The sequence below is a fragment of the Lagopus muta genome, chromosome 1 (assembly GCF_023343835.1).
Source record: "Lagopus muta isolate bLagMut1 chromosome 1, bLagMut1 primary, whole genome shotgun sequence".
NCBI classification, from domain to species: domain Eukaryota; kingdom Metazoa; phylum Chordata; class Aves; order Galliformes; family Phasianidae; genus Lagopus; species Lagopus muta.
The window spans coordinates 191,342,489-191,358,863 of record NC_064433.1 but is presented as its reverse complement, the minus strand read 5'-3'; the positions used below and the strand labels follow the sequence as shown (position 1 = coordinate 191,358,863).

Here is a 16,375-nt window from a genome sequence, read left to right as displayed (position 1 = left end):
ATTCTCTTTAGTGCTTAAAGGGAGCCTACAAGAAAGCTGGAGAGAGACTTTATCAGAGATTGTAGTGATAGGACAAGGTGTAATGAGCATGAATTAAGAGTGCAGACATACATTAGATATAAGGAGGAAATTTATCATTCATAGGGTAGTGAGGCACAGGCTGCCTGGAGGAGCTATGGGTACCCTATCCATGGCAGTACCCAAGGTTGGCTGGGGCTTTTGTCACGTATGGTCTATGGAAGGTGATCCTGCCCATGGAAGGGGTTGGGACTGGATGGGTTTTGAGGTTGTTTCCAACTCAAACCATTCAATGATTCAATGACACAATGTGGCTAGGGACAGTAGGGTAGTCCATTTCACAGGGCTGAGAACCAAATCATAGCCTACACCAAAGGCCAGAACCAGACCAACAGATTCATCTCACTTTTTTATTCCTTAGGCAAAACATCTGCCTTACTAGAGCTTATGGTTTGTTGGGTTTTTTTGCTTTTTCAGCAAAGCCCTGTTAGCTTAAAGTTGCACCAACCTGTGCCAAATTCACTCATTTTTACCCCATGAAACATCCTTGCCTCCCCAGGGTAACTGCACAACCTGCGATGGCAGAGATGACAGCAAGGAGTACGCCAACATCCGCTCTGCCATGAAGGTCCTTATGTTCACCGACACAGAAAACTGGGAGATCTCCAAGCTGCTGGCTGCCATCCTGCACATGGGGAACCTGAAGTATGAAGGTAAGAGGACAAAATGCAAGGGCGTGTTCCAGTATTCTTTTCCTCCTTATTCTGCACAGTGAAATGGAGCCAAGGTAACGGACCATATCTAGACCACCTGCCATGATGCTGTTTTAAGGACTCAGCTGTTTATTGTGATTTGTAAGGACACTTGATATTATTGTGGTGTGTAAGGACAAGAAAGGAGGAATAAATCCACCTGCCCACTCTGCAGGGCTGCCAGACTTCGGTGCACACAGTGGAGACAGGCAGTCCTGTTCAGCCATCTGCGATAGGACCCCAGTACATATAATCTCCACCTTGATGTGTCTGTTCCAGCAGCATGGGGCTGGCAGCCCTTTATTTGAGGCTGTGACATTCATCTCTTCTGAATTAGAGTATTTGGATATGGCCATAGATCATTCAGCAAATCCAGGCTTGGCAAGGGGAGACCAATGGTGTGGTCAAGAAGTGCCTAGGTGGTTTGATATGCCTTTGTAAAAGTACCAAGCTGCCCTGATGACAGAAATGACAGGAAAACAGAAGCCACACTTACATCCTAGAAATTCTGTCATCCCATAAGCCACTGAATACAAGTCCTTTGCTACCAGCAGCAGGACTCCAGCGGCTGCCTTAACTTTTCTCTCCCAACTAATGATTAGATTTTACCTGGCCACCAAATTGAGGCATTGAGGAGAGACCCTTTCCCTCTCCCATTATCTTCTGCAGAGCTGCATCCCTTGCTGACTGCTTTCCCTGTGCCTTTCTTCCCCCAGCTCGGACCTATGACAACCTGGATGCTTGTGAGGTTGTGCAGTCGGCGTCACTGATCACTGCAGCATCATTGCTGGAGGTCAGTGTCTCTGTAGTGGTGAGTGGTATTGTCCTTTTTTGGTTTGTTCCTGCGTTCCCAGTGTTGTGGGAGGGCTTGGAAGGCTTCATCTGAGCTAGGATGTCTTTGCCCCTCCAGCTCTCGGAGGCTGTGTAAGCCGTACTTTGCACTGGCAGTACGGAGGATGTCTCCATCTGAGCTCCCCTTCACATGAGTGGAGAGGAACAGACATTTTAGTGGCACATAGTCCTAAGAAAGACACCCCAGACAGTCCCTGAAATAGTCTGTTTCTCTTATTGATGAAAGGCCATCATGGGCAGTCAAGAAAGATACACATGCCTGTCTGTGTGTGTCTGGTGAGGTAATCCTCCCCAACCACCCACAGAGGGAATGGAGTGCTCCTCTGTGCTTCCCCAGCACAAATCAAGGCTCCCTCTCAGAGACACCACTCATCACTATGGCCCCAGAATGTTACCCACAGCCATCTTCAGGCAGTTTTCATGGACTTTATGAACTGGATGTTTCTCTTGCATGATCTCAAGACTACAAAAAGCTGACAACAAGATGCAAAGCTACATTGATGCTGGCAGGCTTTGCAGGCTTTCCTTTTTCATCTCCATTCCCCACACCTTGTTAGCATCTCTCACTGTGTCACAAAGAACACTTTCCATAGTAAAACATTATATTAATTAGTCTTTCTGAAAGTGCCTGTGACATCATTTGAGATCTGTGAAATGATGCTTACCTCCAGCTATGAGGATCTGCACAGTTCTTTTCCAGCCATTTATACTCAAGCTATGGTAAGGAACCCTTGAGCTATGAAGTCAGCAGCTGTGTTTGGTGGTACCTTTGCCAGGTTGAGCCTCAGGATGTGATGAACTGCCTCACCAGCCGAACTATAATCACCAGAGGTGAGACTGTCTCAACTCCTCTCAGCATGGAACAAGCGCTGGATGTGAGGGATGCTTTTGTAAAGGTAAATCTTGGGGTTACTCCTTCCTGTTCCTGATGATACGATGAAGCAATCTGTCAGTTTTGAGACCAGAGCATCCACTGCATGGGAAAAGTGAGCTTCAGGATTAGATCCTCAGCTACTCAGAGCAACATTTGCAACACCTGCAGCACCCACACCTGAATGCCAGGATTTTGGCATGTTTAGATCAGTGAAGCTGTGCTAGCAAATAAAACATGTTGACAGGAACAGAGCTGTTCAGCTGTCACCAAAGCATCAGAGAGCATCACCCGAGGCTCTTAGGTGATGGAGGTTAATAGGTTGTGTATGCATCACTGTTTGCAGCCCCATTTAATGTTACAAAACATGCATAAATAGCTCACTACAAATTGTGCTCTGATCTTTGTTGGCCTCATTAGGCATGATATCCTAGGCTTGCCTAATAATGTAGCGTGGCTCTGCTGACCCACAGAAAAGGAAATCAGGGGAAGCATGAACTGGGTTTAAAGTAAGCACATAAGAAAGCATCAAAATTTGAGATTTTGCTTTAGATTTTCTTTGGTCTAGGCTTTCAAGTCCAATGTCCTTGATCTACACAGTGGCTCTTGCAGCTTTAAAACATGTCAAGAATCAAGCATAGTCTTCCTTGGGAGCGGTCCAGTTGCTGGTTGTGCTGTAGGGATGTCTGTGCCATCAAGGGAGGAGTGATGCCACAGACTATCAGAGTGAACCTCTAACTTGCCTCAGTAAACTCTGCATTTGGGATATTGCAGGGAATTTATGGGCGGCTCTTTGTGTGGATCGTGGAGAAGATCAACGCTGCCATTTACAGACCTCCTTCGCAGGAACTCAAAAGTGTTAGAAGATCCATCGGCCTCCTTGACATCTTTGGCTTTGAAAACTTCACTGTGAACAGGTATGGAGTCTGCAGTTGGAGATCCAGGTCTTAACCCTCATTCACCAACCCAAACTTAATGTCTTGCAGTTCTTTCATCTCCCCCGGGATGAACAAGACTTTGTTGGTCCAGGCCAATTTCTGCATGAGAGATTATCAGAATTAATCATTTTTTATGTTGCAGAAGACAAGATACTTCCATTATTTGTTTAATTATTGTCCAAAATGTATCCACGGGAGATGACCTCCAACTCATTTGTTTAGGCTACAGACATACAACAGTGGTGACACTGCTTTGGGGGAGAAAAACTGTTTAACTGTTAACTGTTAAAATTACCAATGTGGTAATTTTTAGCCAACAGCAACCTTAGTAAGTGATTGACAAGACCTGAAGGTATTGCTTCAAGCATAGGAGAGTGACGGAGAAATAAAGACCATGGTGGATCTCAACTGACCTTTCCTTCAATTTCTGTCCACAGTTTTGAGCAGCTGTGCATCAACTTTGCAAATGAGAACTTGCAGCAGTTCTTTGTGCGACACGTTTTCAAACTGGAGCAGGAGGAGTACAACCTGGAGAACATCAACTGGCAGCACATCGAGTTCACCGATAACCAGGATGCCTTGGACATGATTGCCATCAAACCCATGAACATCATCTCTCTCATTGATGAGGAGAGCAAGTTCCCCAAGGTGTGTTTTGGGCTCAGCCTTCCTTCCAATGACTCTACTGGTTTCACCTCTTTATATTTTCACAACGGCACCCCATGAGAGGTCTAATCAGCCCTAAATCACACACCAGGGAAAATATAACATGCATTTACTACTCAGTTATATACTCATAGCTTTTATTATTCCATGAGTATCACAACCATGCCTAAGACAAATTAACATTTCTGGATGGAATAATACACCTGTAAAGGCTCTAGGACAGCTTTTGACTGAAAGTTTAAGAAAAAAAATATTGTTAAATATACTCACTACTGACTAGTTTGAATACAGCACAGAACACCATATTTTTGTTGTTGTTTTCTGCATTTGAGATACCCCTTCCAATCCATCTCTTGTCAAAACAAATGCACATTGTCCCCCGAGGAAAAAAAAAAAGCACTATTGATTGGAAAATTACTGTCATGGGACAAACCTTGGTTAAATGGATGACCTTTTCCTATGTGCACAGGGTACAGATGCCACGATGTTACACAAGCTGAACTCCCAGCACAAGCTGAATACCAACTACATTCCTCCAAAGAATAACTATGAAACCCAGTTTGGCATTAATCATTTTGCTGGAATAGTTTACTACGAAACAAAAGGTATGGGATGGCCCTTGGCGCACTGCAGGTGGTAGGGAATGCTCAGGGGAAGGTGAGATGTTGCTGCAATGAAGCAGAGTTGGATGGCAGTCAGTACTAGTGTCAGTGTTCTCCTTTTCTGGCGGCCATGGTCTTTCAGAAGTGCCTGTAATCTGCAGAGCTTTGAACTCTATGTCCCCAGGAGAAAACTGCAGTGCTTTTCATCACTACTGTTCTCGATCTGGTCTCAAGATGTGTCTCTGTCTTCCTCCTCTCTGCCTGCTCCACCATTTTTGCTTAGTCTTTCCTAATGAAATCCATCAGGTCCATCCCAAGCCATGGCTCTGTCAGGATATTTAGTTGTCCTGGGCTCTGGGATAATGCTGTGTACCTGCATTGAATTTTTCACACACGAGCTCTGCAAACTCTCTGTCTTTGCACAGCACAGCGTGTCCTTAACCCTTAAGCAATTCCATACAAATGAAGGGCACATTTTCATTACAGTTTTCATTACAGCTTTTGTGCACCTCTCATTACCTCCAAAGAGAAGCCACTATCCCAGCAACCCAGAGACTGTATACAGGCCACCTATTGGCCATGTCACCCTATGTCATTGACCTATGTGTTGTCCCATTATCCTCTAGGCTTCTTGGAAAAAAACAGGGACACGCTGCATGGAGACATCATTCAGCTGGTGCATTCATCAAAAAACAAATTCATCAAACAGATTTTCCAAGCAGATGTGGCGATGGTAAGGCATGCAGCAGGTGGGAGAAGATCTTTATTTACAGGGAGAGTTTTCTTTGAAAGGGTGGAGGAATTGCAAAGGGACTAACTGCTTGGGTGCTCCTTGGGGTGTTTCAAACCTCTTAGTAAGAGCCAAAAACCATGATGTATGAATGTGGTACAACCACATTCACACTCCCAGATCACACAGTTCAGTTCTTAAAAGACTGTTTCATGCTGCGATTGCTCTTCTATTAATTGTATAGGGATGAGAACAATGAGGTTTTTGATTGTAGAAATCTGAGAAAGAGCCAGCCCTTACTGTTGAATAATCCAAATCTTCATATAATAGAGTGACAGATGGAAACTAAATAACTGCTCTGAATGAGTTGAATATCAAGGATGCTGGGTGAAGACTTTGCAAAGTAACCACATTTTTCAGGTGTTGATGTCCTATTTCCAAACATCAGTCAATGCCACTGATGGTACAAGGGACTTAGGGACCTTCAGGAGTACCAAACAGATTTAAGTGCTGAATATGATGGACTCCAAAGGAAAATTAATGTGTAGATTCCAAATAAATTTCTTAAATTAGGCTACAGGTTCTTTTGCAAGGCTTATTCAAAACACAGCTACTCAGCTTTGCTCCTTTTGCAGTGAATAATTGATATCACTTTGACTTTATTAGGAATGAGAAAAGGTTTATCAGCCCCACTCAGGCTACCAATTGGTGTGACACTGCCCCCAGAAGTGGATGCTCCTGCTGAACTAGATGCTAATTCCCTTAGCATCAGTGATGCTACCCTCTTTGCTTTTTATTGCTTATTCCTCAATGCTTTTTGTTTTCAGGGCAAGATATGCAGCTCACCTTGAAAATGATTTCTTGCTTGTTTGGGCAGAACAGAATGATGTTTGCTCTGGGGAATTGATAAGAGGGAGCTCTCAGGTTTATGCAATTGTGCAGACTTAGTCATGGGGACACCTACCGAGCTTGCTGTATGGCAAGCCAAACTGAGATGCCTGCTAGGGTATTGTCTAAGATTTGAGAACTGAGACATTTTAAACCATCAGAGCATATTGTCTTTAAACACTATGAGAATCTGTCCTGAATGGTGGTCCCTCTGCCATGATGTTTAATTACCTCTGCTTTTCTTCTCTGAATGAGGGATTTGTAGTCTGATATGGAATTGGGAAGGGAGTAAAAGTTCTGTCATAGGTTGTCTAGTCATGCACCATATTAGCATGAACTGAGGGAGTATGAATCCCCTAAACACCATGCAAACAAAATCTGCAAAGAAAAGAAGGATGATGGAAGGAGATGAGATGACTTTGTCACTGTCTCTCACAAAAATTCAACCATCTTTGCAGCCCCTTTCTTCAAAGGCATCTCCTAAAAGAAGGCATAAGTAGGTAAGCACAGGTTGTAGGAGTGCATGCAGCAATGAGTTGGGAGAAGACTCTGCTTGGAGGTCTGCAATTGTTTCTTGAGCATCAGGAGGACTTTCTTCCTGAGGAAGTCTGGCCAGGTCAATCAAATCTAGGAATATTTCCACCGAAGAAAAGACCAGTGGCCACTCTGGTGAGAGCTAAATTAGGCTTTTGTCCTCAAGAAATTCTCAGTGAGCTCATAGGATTTGGTGAAAAGCAAATCCGTATCTAGTTTGTGGCATTTCAGCTTTCGAATGTGTTCCTTATGTGCCAGAATATTGAAGGAGGTCAAGAGTTTCGAAAGCAAACTAAAGCATATGTTTGAATTTGTAGTAACTGATCCCTAAGTGACCTAATCTTTGTGCACACCAAATCCTGTGTGGGAGAAACCAGTTATTGCTGATGACACAGGGCTGAGCTTTGTTTGTGGGTGACCATTGTGGAGGAGGTCTGTCTGCTTGCAATGACTGAATTGAAACATTGCTTTGAGCACTGTCAAGTGAAATGACAGATTCAGTGGGAATTACACATGGTTCCTCTGAGGAATCGACATGGCCCATAGCCACCATGGTCTGACGGTTCTGCATGCTCCACTTCAGATAGAGCAAGAAAGGTGGAAATCAAAGATGGAATATTGATGAAAGGAAAAAGAAAGAGCAGATCTGGGTGCTTTTCCTTCAGTGAAAAGTTCATTTCTGTAGAATCTGGGGAAGAAGAGAGCAGTATCTTTAGGATTCTTGTGAATTATTTTTTTTTATTTTTGATGGCATCTTGCAACTGGTCGGAGGGGAGCAGGGATTTCCAAGGCAGAGGACTGGGGAAGGCTGAAGCTGAATGGTAACAAGTGAGTTATTTCTAAGAGGCAAGAGCTGGACAGCAGTGGTTCCCTCAGGTTCAAGGATGTGAACATTAAGAGAAAAGGGGAAAGCCAGGGTCTACAAGAATCTAAGAATTAGCACAGTTTGCTGATGGGATGTTTCACCGCCTCCAATTCTAACAATGTCAGGCTCCCAGTTTGGTTATTCCTTCTTTTCACTGTTTGCTCTTCTCTGTCTCTGTTCTTTTTGTTGTTTGTTTGTTTGTTTGTTTTACCTGTGCTTCATGTAGTTTCTCTGTGGCTATGCATCCAGCACTTTTGGCCAGTCGCCCACACCCACGCCAAAGGTAAACTGAATACATGAGTTTCTCTGCTGTATGTTCACCTCTCCTTGGCAAAGATTGTGCTTCTCTCTTGTTGGTCTGTTGCTCTCCCTGTGTTCTCTATAGAGGATCCATTTCAAGTGTTGATGTGACAAAGAGCATTTTTAGGGCTTGCTGACTATTTACAGAAGTATGAATCGTTTATTTGTGAAATTTAACTCAGAAGAGATTTATCACAATGGGAGTTTGGTTTGGATAAAATCAGAACCAGCCTGAGACAAAGTTTTGGATTTGGATTTTTGTTTGTTTGTTTGTTTGTTGCTGTTTTTTTTTTCCTTTTTTTTTTCTTTTTTTTTTTTCCCCCTGATATTTGAATCATTTTATAGAACTTCAGATTGACCACCTGTGGGATTTCATTGTTTATCATGTTGCCAACATTGGCTTCAGTGGTTCATTACACCTCAGTGCAACAGCAAATCTGGCTCTGTTTTGCACACGGGGGGGGCAAGAGGCTGATGGTTCATGCACAAACAGAGACTCTTGGATTTCATTATGGGATTGCTTGGAATTGCTGTCATTTTTAGGGTCATTTCATGCCTTGTGAGAGTTCAAATTCAACTCTTCAAAGGTGCAGTTAATATTGAACTTATCCATGCTCATCCAAACAGGCTCTTGGCACCTGTTTTAGGTCTTTCCTGTTGTACCTCACCTCCTGACTGGTTCTGATGGCTTCCCAAACCTTTTGTGCTAGATGTTTGACCATAGAGTATTGTGTGCTAATGGTTTTGTGACATCAGCTCTGTGACTCTGCCTACATTTCTTTGACAGCCCCCTAATAGCCAAGGGATTATGTTAGAGATGGACCTGGCTTTCAAAATTCAGATCCTTGCATGGGCTGAATTTCAACCCTTCTTACTTCCACGTTGTTTCAGAATGTTTGCATTTGGAATTCCAATGAGGATGACCCAACCCAAAATGAACCAAAGCCATTAATTCCAAAGCTGAACTCCTTCCCCTCCATATCATGATTGAAAAGTGTTTGGGTAGCAGCATCTTGTTGAGCCCTATTCTAAGGCTGTAGCAGTGCCACACACCAAAAGACAAAAATTATTCCTGAATTAAGATATGGTGAAGTAAGGCACAGGAGAGAATTGTGCAAAACCCATCAGAAATGCCCACGTCAGTCTTTTTCTCTGAAGACAACAAGAGATACAGGGAAATGAGAGAAATAACACTGATGATTTCTGAGAGTCTTGTTGTCATTACAGTTCTTGTAACGTAGCCTAGTGTTTTGTAAATTTTCTAATAAAGAATTGATCATGCTTGGTAGGCAATGAGGCAAGGCAAGAACAACAGTTACAACAGTAACTTGTAGAAAATGGAGCCTTAGTTCAAAAGAGTAATACTCAGCACTGTTATTTATCCCATGTCAGCTCTGCATCTCAAGGCACTTTCCAGATTGCATGCCCTTTAGGACACACACACTCTCTTCACTATATGCTACCTCAAAACCTGCTATGAGGTGGCCCCAACTTTCAGTGATCACCTAGAGGTGACCCCAATGACATTTGCTACAGCAAACAGTGAGCATCAGTGTCCTCAGACTTGACAAAAATAAAAGGCTAAAACACATGCCATTTTGGCATGGCTCAGGGCTGCAACCATAGTATCATTAAGGTTGGAAAAGACCTCTGAGATGACTGAATTCAATTCCAGCTCATTCCCACCATGCCCATTTACCATGTTCCTCAGTGCCACATCTCCACAGTTCTTTAATACCTGTAGGGGTGGTGACTCCACCACCTCCCTGAGCAGCCTGTTCCAAGGCCTCACCACTCTTTCTTTATGAGAATAATTTCTTCCTAATATCCAGCACCTGTGAATCTTGCTTATCCTTCCACATTATACAAATCTCAACCTTCTTGAGCTAGGCTATCTATGGACACTGATCAAGAAACAGCATCTGTCCCAAAGATGCTACTATAGGAGTTTAAAAGCTAGGACCTGTCTGGCCAGGAGAAAAGTAAAATGTATTCAGCCCTTTATCCTTCAGTTTTTGGGGACTGTGTCTATTTTGAGCTAAAAAAGTTCTTCCTCCACAACACAGTTTACATTTTCAGTGCCTCACATTGTTGGCAGGCTGCTCCACTTACTTTTTTGGCCATTTTGTTTAAATGCCCAAAGAGATGTGATTGTCCCCACACTGGTGTTTAATTGAGGCAGGAGGAACAATGACCTCAGCATTGTCATCCTGTCCATACAGGAAGATGTTAATGAAGAACTCTTGCCTGAGGTTTCATTGTGTAGCTGAGAGCCCAGTAAGCTCCTATTGGAGCTGGTGCCCACCATGGAAGGGTCAGTGTGAAATGCCAAGGATGCAGGGGACATCCATCCATTCACGTCCCATGCCCACTTGAATGGATGATGCCTTCTTGACAGGAAGAGCCTGGAGATCTCTAATGATTTTAATAAGAGTTCAAATTCTGGACAAATTTTGGCCAGGTTCTGGCCAATGTTCCTTCCCTCCTGCCATTCCCATCAAAAGGGATGCAAATAACACTGCCTTACACCAGAGCTGGATGCATGCAAGGAAGAACTGCAAGGCACCAGCAAGGCAGAATCTGCTGTCTGCAGGCAAACTGCTCTTTCATTTCATATATAGGGGACCCTTGTATGAAGTCTTGCACCCTTCCTACCACCACAGCTGACAAATGACCTCTCCCAGCTAAACCCAAATCAGCAAACCTGACAAATGGGCAGCTGCTTCCAACTCCCAGCTGCGCTCCTGCATCTGTTGCTGCTTCTTGTGACTGTCATTTCATATTGCATGAAGGTGACCCCTTACACAGAATTAGCAAAGTGCTAAGAAAGCAGCCACCAAAATTATCCAAACTAGGATTCTTGCTAGAACAGCCTATTCCTCATCAAATCTGTGATGGAATGTGAGCATCGAACTCTATGCTGCTCTGCAGGTAGCAGCTGCATCCATTAATTACCTTAGGTTTGTTAATGACTTGTCCTTCAGTGGAGAATTTTGCTGGGAGAGGTCACTGGTGGCCCCTCAAGCTCTCTTGGCCAAGACAAGCAGGTTTTTCTGGTGTGTGCATGAGCTGGGTTTTCTCTGCTCACGTTGTCTTGTTGGAATTCCATGATGACTTTGTGTTTGTGCTGATTGGGTTTGTCCTATTATTGTGTCCAACCTGAGCTCTGGGGGTCATTTTTGGGGGTTGGGGATGTTGTCTGCTGTAAGATGAAGCACACATAGGGATTTTAGCAAAAGAAGTCAAAATAAAACTCACCACCTTGCAGAACAGAGGGGCAAGATGGAGATGGAGACTTTGTGGCTCCACACCATGGCTTGGCCACCTGCAAAGAAGAGGATGTTTGGAGGAAAAGTGCATGAAAATCCTGCTCGAATCCTCTCTTTGGGAATTCCCTGGCCATCAGGTCATATCACAGGCCATGTCACAGTGTGTCCTATTTTGGAGATGTAATGTGGGGCCTGCCTCTTCCTCCTCCAAACCATCAGCAGCACCTGCTGCCCTACAAATGCTCCACAGACACCAGACCACTGTGTCTGATGCTTGACATGGTATGGTAGTAGCAAAAAGAAAGCCAGTGGCTTCATTTAGTTTGGAGAAATGTTCTCCCACAACAAAGGAAGAGCTATTTAGAGAAAACTTTCCATTCTTCTTTACAAATACTTGCCCAAAGCTCTAGGTGAGATTATTAATTTCACCAATGGAGCTAAAACTAGCAAAATACTCAAAATCATCCTAGAAGAACAGTGATAGCAAGGTTGGCATGACTTACTGTACCCATCCTCGAGGGCGTTCAAGGCCGGGTTGGATGGGGTGCTGGGCAGGCTGACCTGGTGGTTGGCAACCAGCCCATGGCAGAGTGTTGGAAATGGATGATCTTCAAGGTCCCTTCCAATCTAAGCCATTCTGTGATGTACAGGATGGGGAAACCCAAGCATCTCCTGGGTAATGCATTGCCCCAGGTTGCAATAGAGAAATTGTTGAAGACCTAAAAGGGGCTGTTTGCTCTCACAAGCCTTCTTTATAGCTTTGCACAAGATTCTTGGGAATGTGAGTCAGACAGGGAGGCTTAAGCAGGACAAATTGCGTTCCAGCACTATTCCACCTTTGGATGAGGCACACAGGGCAAATTGCAGGTTGTCTATCCATACAAAAGAGAAAAACTCGGGTGCCCCAAGTCCAAGCCCTCTCCCCCACATCTTCCACCCATCCATCTCAGCCCTGAGGCCTCCACTCCCACCTCCAGCTGCAGCAGGAGTCTCGTGGGACCATGGCCGGAGGGGAAGGGCACTGTTATCCTTTCATTTCCTGAGCCTGCTCTGCTGTGGTTTTGCAGGGAGCGGAGACGAGGAAGCGCTCGCCGACTCTCAGCAGCCAGTTCAAGCGGTCCCTGGAGCTGTTGATGAGGACTCTCAGTGTCTGCCAGCCCTTTTTTGTCCGCTGCATCAAGCCCAATGAGTACAAGAAGCCCATGGTAAGTTCTGCTTTTCTCTCTTGCTTTTTTGTTTTTATTTTATGGGATTATCCACTGGAGCTAGTGGCTAACACAGCCCTTTCTGCAAGCAGACAAGTCCACAGAATTTGTTAAGGCAAATTTGGGCATTGTACCTTCAATGCAGCAGCACCCCAAAACTTTCTGTGAAGGGGAGATGTTTCCCCCACCTTCATTCCCAAGGATGACCTCGAGGAATTCACCCTGTAGCCCTTTATCCTATAGGAAATGCCTTTTATTTCCATAGTGGGTCAGAGCCTCTGTTCTAGCCATAGTGTCCTGCATCGTGTCCTCTTGCTGGGTGTGATGTTTCCTACAAGTGACCCCTTTCTGTGCATGCTTTCTACAAAATTTTTGAGGGATCTTACTTTTTTCACCCCACTAGATTCTTTCCAACTGTTATCTCTTTTTCTGTTGTTTTTTGTTTTTGGGGTTTTTTTTTTTGTTTGCTTGTTTGCAACAGTATCAGATGTACAATTAAAAATCACAGAGGGAAGAAAATGGTAAATAGCACAAAGGAAAAATAAAAGTTTTGTTTTTATTCCTACGTGGTCCTGTGTGGAGCCAGGATTTGGACTTGGTGATCCTTATGGGTCCCTTCCAACATGGAATATTCTGTAATTCTATGATTCAACAGTAGAATCATAGAATCATAGAATCCTTAGAGTTGGAAGGGATCAATTATGTAGCTGTGATTCCCAGGGCTGGTGGTGATAGACTGTGACAGAGAGAATTATTAGAACATTAGGTATTTTATCCATATGAACAACCAATAGGCAATCCTCCCATCTCTCAGAGCGCTCTTAAACCAAACAGCACAAAGGCTTAAGACAAAAAACGGTTAAAAATTACTCATAGCCTTAAAAACAGTTGGCAGCCCATTGAAACTGCCACTTTTATTGTGTCTATTTCCAAAGCAGTGAACGCTCTGGGATAAACTTCAATGAATAAATGAGTGTGTGGCTGTAGATTCCCCAGTGATGTTGAATGGCCTCAGGTTCAGCACCCTGATGAACTGAGTCCTGGATCTTTCCCTCTTAGCCACTCACCACTCTTAATAGTGATTCTTCTTGGGGTTAAAGAGCTTTATCTAATAGTAATTTCAGCTTTTGTCTTTCAGTGGCTTATCTAGAGAGAAGTTATCTAGATAGAGGTGGAGTTTTATCTAAAGTTAGTTTGAAAACTCATAAATGAGTGCAAAAAAAAAAGCACAGAACATCAAATTTTGGACATCCAAGCAGTGTTTGCTTGTATCTTACGGTTCAGTGAGCATAACACAGCATGGGGCAAAGAGTTTGGTGGCTATCTGAGCGGTTTATTGTTCTTTGGGTGAACATTAAAAGGCAGTTAATGGCATATTAAAGGAGTATTTTGGGTTAATATGTAACAGTGTGTCTAAACTGAGATCACTGAGCTGAGGCCAAAGCAAAACCTTGCTTCAGAACATGGGTGGTGCTGAGAAATTGCTGCACGTTCTGAACTGATGTTAACAAACTATTTGTGGTGCCCCAATTCTTTTTGCATTTGGGTATCTGGGATTCAGTCAGGCATTCTGCATCCTTTGTAGCAAATTGTATTTGACCAGCTGTGATAAGAGCTAGCTAGAATATTGCGTTCAGCACATTAACTACAAGACTTTTGGTGGGACATAAAAAAAATATAAAAGCATGGAAGAATAGAATCTCACTGTTAAAGTCATGAGTGAATGAGTTAACCCTGCACCGAGGACTGCAGTGATGTGAGAAGTGTGTTTTTGCTCTATTTATTTTTGGCATGGTTTAGTAATCCAAAGGAAAAATCTCCCAGATAATGGAGCACAGAGCTGTGCAGGGTCACTGCAGAAGAGAGCATTTTCTGGGAGTTCATTTTCTGTCCCAGCCAATGAAGGAAAGTGTGTTGATAGTGATAGGAAACAGCATGCCGGGAAGTGAAAGGTCATTGGAAAGTCCTGGCTGTTTGTTACTTTCTGTTATTTTAAAGCTTTTGTTTCCTTTCTAAAATGTACTTTTGAAAAAAAAAAAAAAATGAAAAGAAGAAAAAAAAAAGAAAACCTTTCTTTTTTTTTGTTTTTTTTTTACAAGCCCTCAGCTGCTTCATGGAGCAGGGAGAGAGAAGAGGAGAACACAACAGGGCTTACTGCCCATGCTGTTCCAGCACCACACCATGTCTGCCTTTATTTGACATTTAATGACCACAAGTGTTCATTACTAGGTGTTGTTCACTGTTACGTTGTGTTCTCAGGTCTTCTCTCCATCCTTTTCATAGAATGTAGGGCATGTGCTGCTTTGCATAGAGGAGTTAAAGAAAGGTCCATGATAGCCAACTCCTATAGCCTCGGGTCCACCACATGGAGGGTTTGAGTGGGTGCCTGCCCTCATTGCCTTACACAGCTTCCATCTTATGGCCACGCCAAGGTGTGCAATCATAAAATAATTTAGATTGGAAAAGACCTCTAGTCCAAACCCAACCTATTAGCACCATGCCCACTGGCTGACCATGTCCCTCAGTGCCATGTTTCTATGGTTCTTGAACACCTCCAAGGACAGTGACTCCACCACCCCCATGGGCAGCCCGTGCCAATGCATTGCCGTTCTTTCTAAGAATAATTTCTTCCTAATATCCAGTCAAACCACCATGTCCTGTAACCTCCCCAGCTGTTTGACCGGGAGCTGTGCGTCCGTCAGCTGAGGTACTCAGGGATGATGGAGACCATTCGGATTCGCCGTGCTGGCTACCCCATCCGCTATACATTTGTGGAGTTTGTGGACCGATACCGGGTGCTTATGCCTGGGGTGAAGCCAGCATACAAGCAGGTGAGTGTCTTCTTCCATTGCCAGTAATTGTTCTTTATTTGTCTCTCTGGAGGTGTTCATAGGAGGTGCATCCTCTCCGAAAGCAATTGTGCAGCATTTGATCCCCAGATGTGGCAGCAGTTCTCTGGGATTTTCAAGTGAAAGAAGAGTGGTTGTGGGACTGATAGGGACAGAGAGCTGAGCACCAAGGGGCCTTATTCAGCCATTTCCACTCCCTCCCCTTAAATGTGGTGAGAAGTAAATTAGCAGAAAACTACTGGAATTTAGACCAGAAAGGATCAGCACTGATCAGGAAGGGTGAAGCTGGTCCTGATAAACAACATTTCCATTCCCACTAGGGGGACCTGCGTGGGACATGCCAGCGCATTGCTGAAGCGGTGCTTGGAAAGGATGATGACTGGCAGATTGGCAAGACAAAGATATTCCTGAAGGTACTGGGATCCCTGCATCAATCTGCTATCCAGGATCCTTGTTGATGAAGGGGCCTCCTACCAACCCTTTCCATCACAAGACATGACCCTGACATCCGGTCTCTGGGCTGGCACAGCAATAAGCAGAAACTGAGCCAAGGCAGGATATCTGGAGCTGGTTTAGGAAGTGTCAGGCAGGAGGAAGTCCTGACACGCTGCCAGCCCTGATGCATGCACATACTCGTACAGACGCAGAAATAGTCACATTAAACACAGCCTTTTCCCTCCTGGGAAAAGAGAAGTGTGCATGCAAAGCCCTGCAGAAAGATGGATTGAGAGTAGAATCACAGGATCACAGGATCACAGAATCACAGAATCACAAGGTTGGAAATGACCTGCAAGATCATCTAGTCCAACCACCCTCCCATTCCTATTAGTACCACAAGCTCAGTTTGGTTTTAGCATGTCCTTGCACAACACAAGGCTGAGCTGACCAGGAAGCAGAATGGAAGCAAAGCCTTCTCTCGTGCAAAAATCTCATAACTAGATTCTGCTGGCTTATATTTAAATAACACCCACACCTCATCTCCATCCTTTCCCTAGAATCTGTTTCTACTAGTCACTCTTTCCAGAGCCTGTTATCA

The 16,375-nt window shown here is 44.0% G+C and overlaps 1 protein-coding gene across 2 annotated transcripts in view; it reads left to right on the top strand.

Annotated features, from left to right (window-relative positions):
• MYO7A (myosin VIIA) overlaps positions 1-16,375 on the top strand; it is a 96,224-nt gene that overhangs the window by 49,172 nt on the left and 30,677 nt on the right. Inside the window, exons 9-19 of one of the 2 annotated variants that reach the window (XM_048958640.1) lie at positions 578-731; positions 1,487-1,563; positions 2,399-2,518; positions 3,268-3,410; positions 3,869-4,079; positions 4,567-4,702; positions 5,326-5,432; positions 7,943-7,999; positions 12,353-12,490; positions 15,163-15,321; positions 15,660-15,752. In XM_048958640.1, the coding sequence (XP_048814597.1) occupies positions 578-731; positions 1,487-1,563; positions 2,399-2,518; positions 3,268-3,410; positions 3,869-4,079; positions 4,567-4,702; positions 5,326-5,432; positions 7,943-7,999; positions 12,353-12,490; positions 15,163-15,321; positions 15,660-15,752 (1,395 nt within the window). The remainder of the gene's footprint in view (positions 1-577; positions 732-1,486; positions 1,564-2,398; positions 2,519-3,267; positions 3,411-3,868; positions 4,080-4,566; positions 4,703-5,325; positions 5,433-7,942; positions 8,000-12,352; positions 12,491-15,162; positions 15,322-15,659; positions 15,753-16,375) is intronic. The other variant, XM_048958648.1, reaches the window with a different exon arrangement.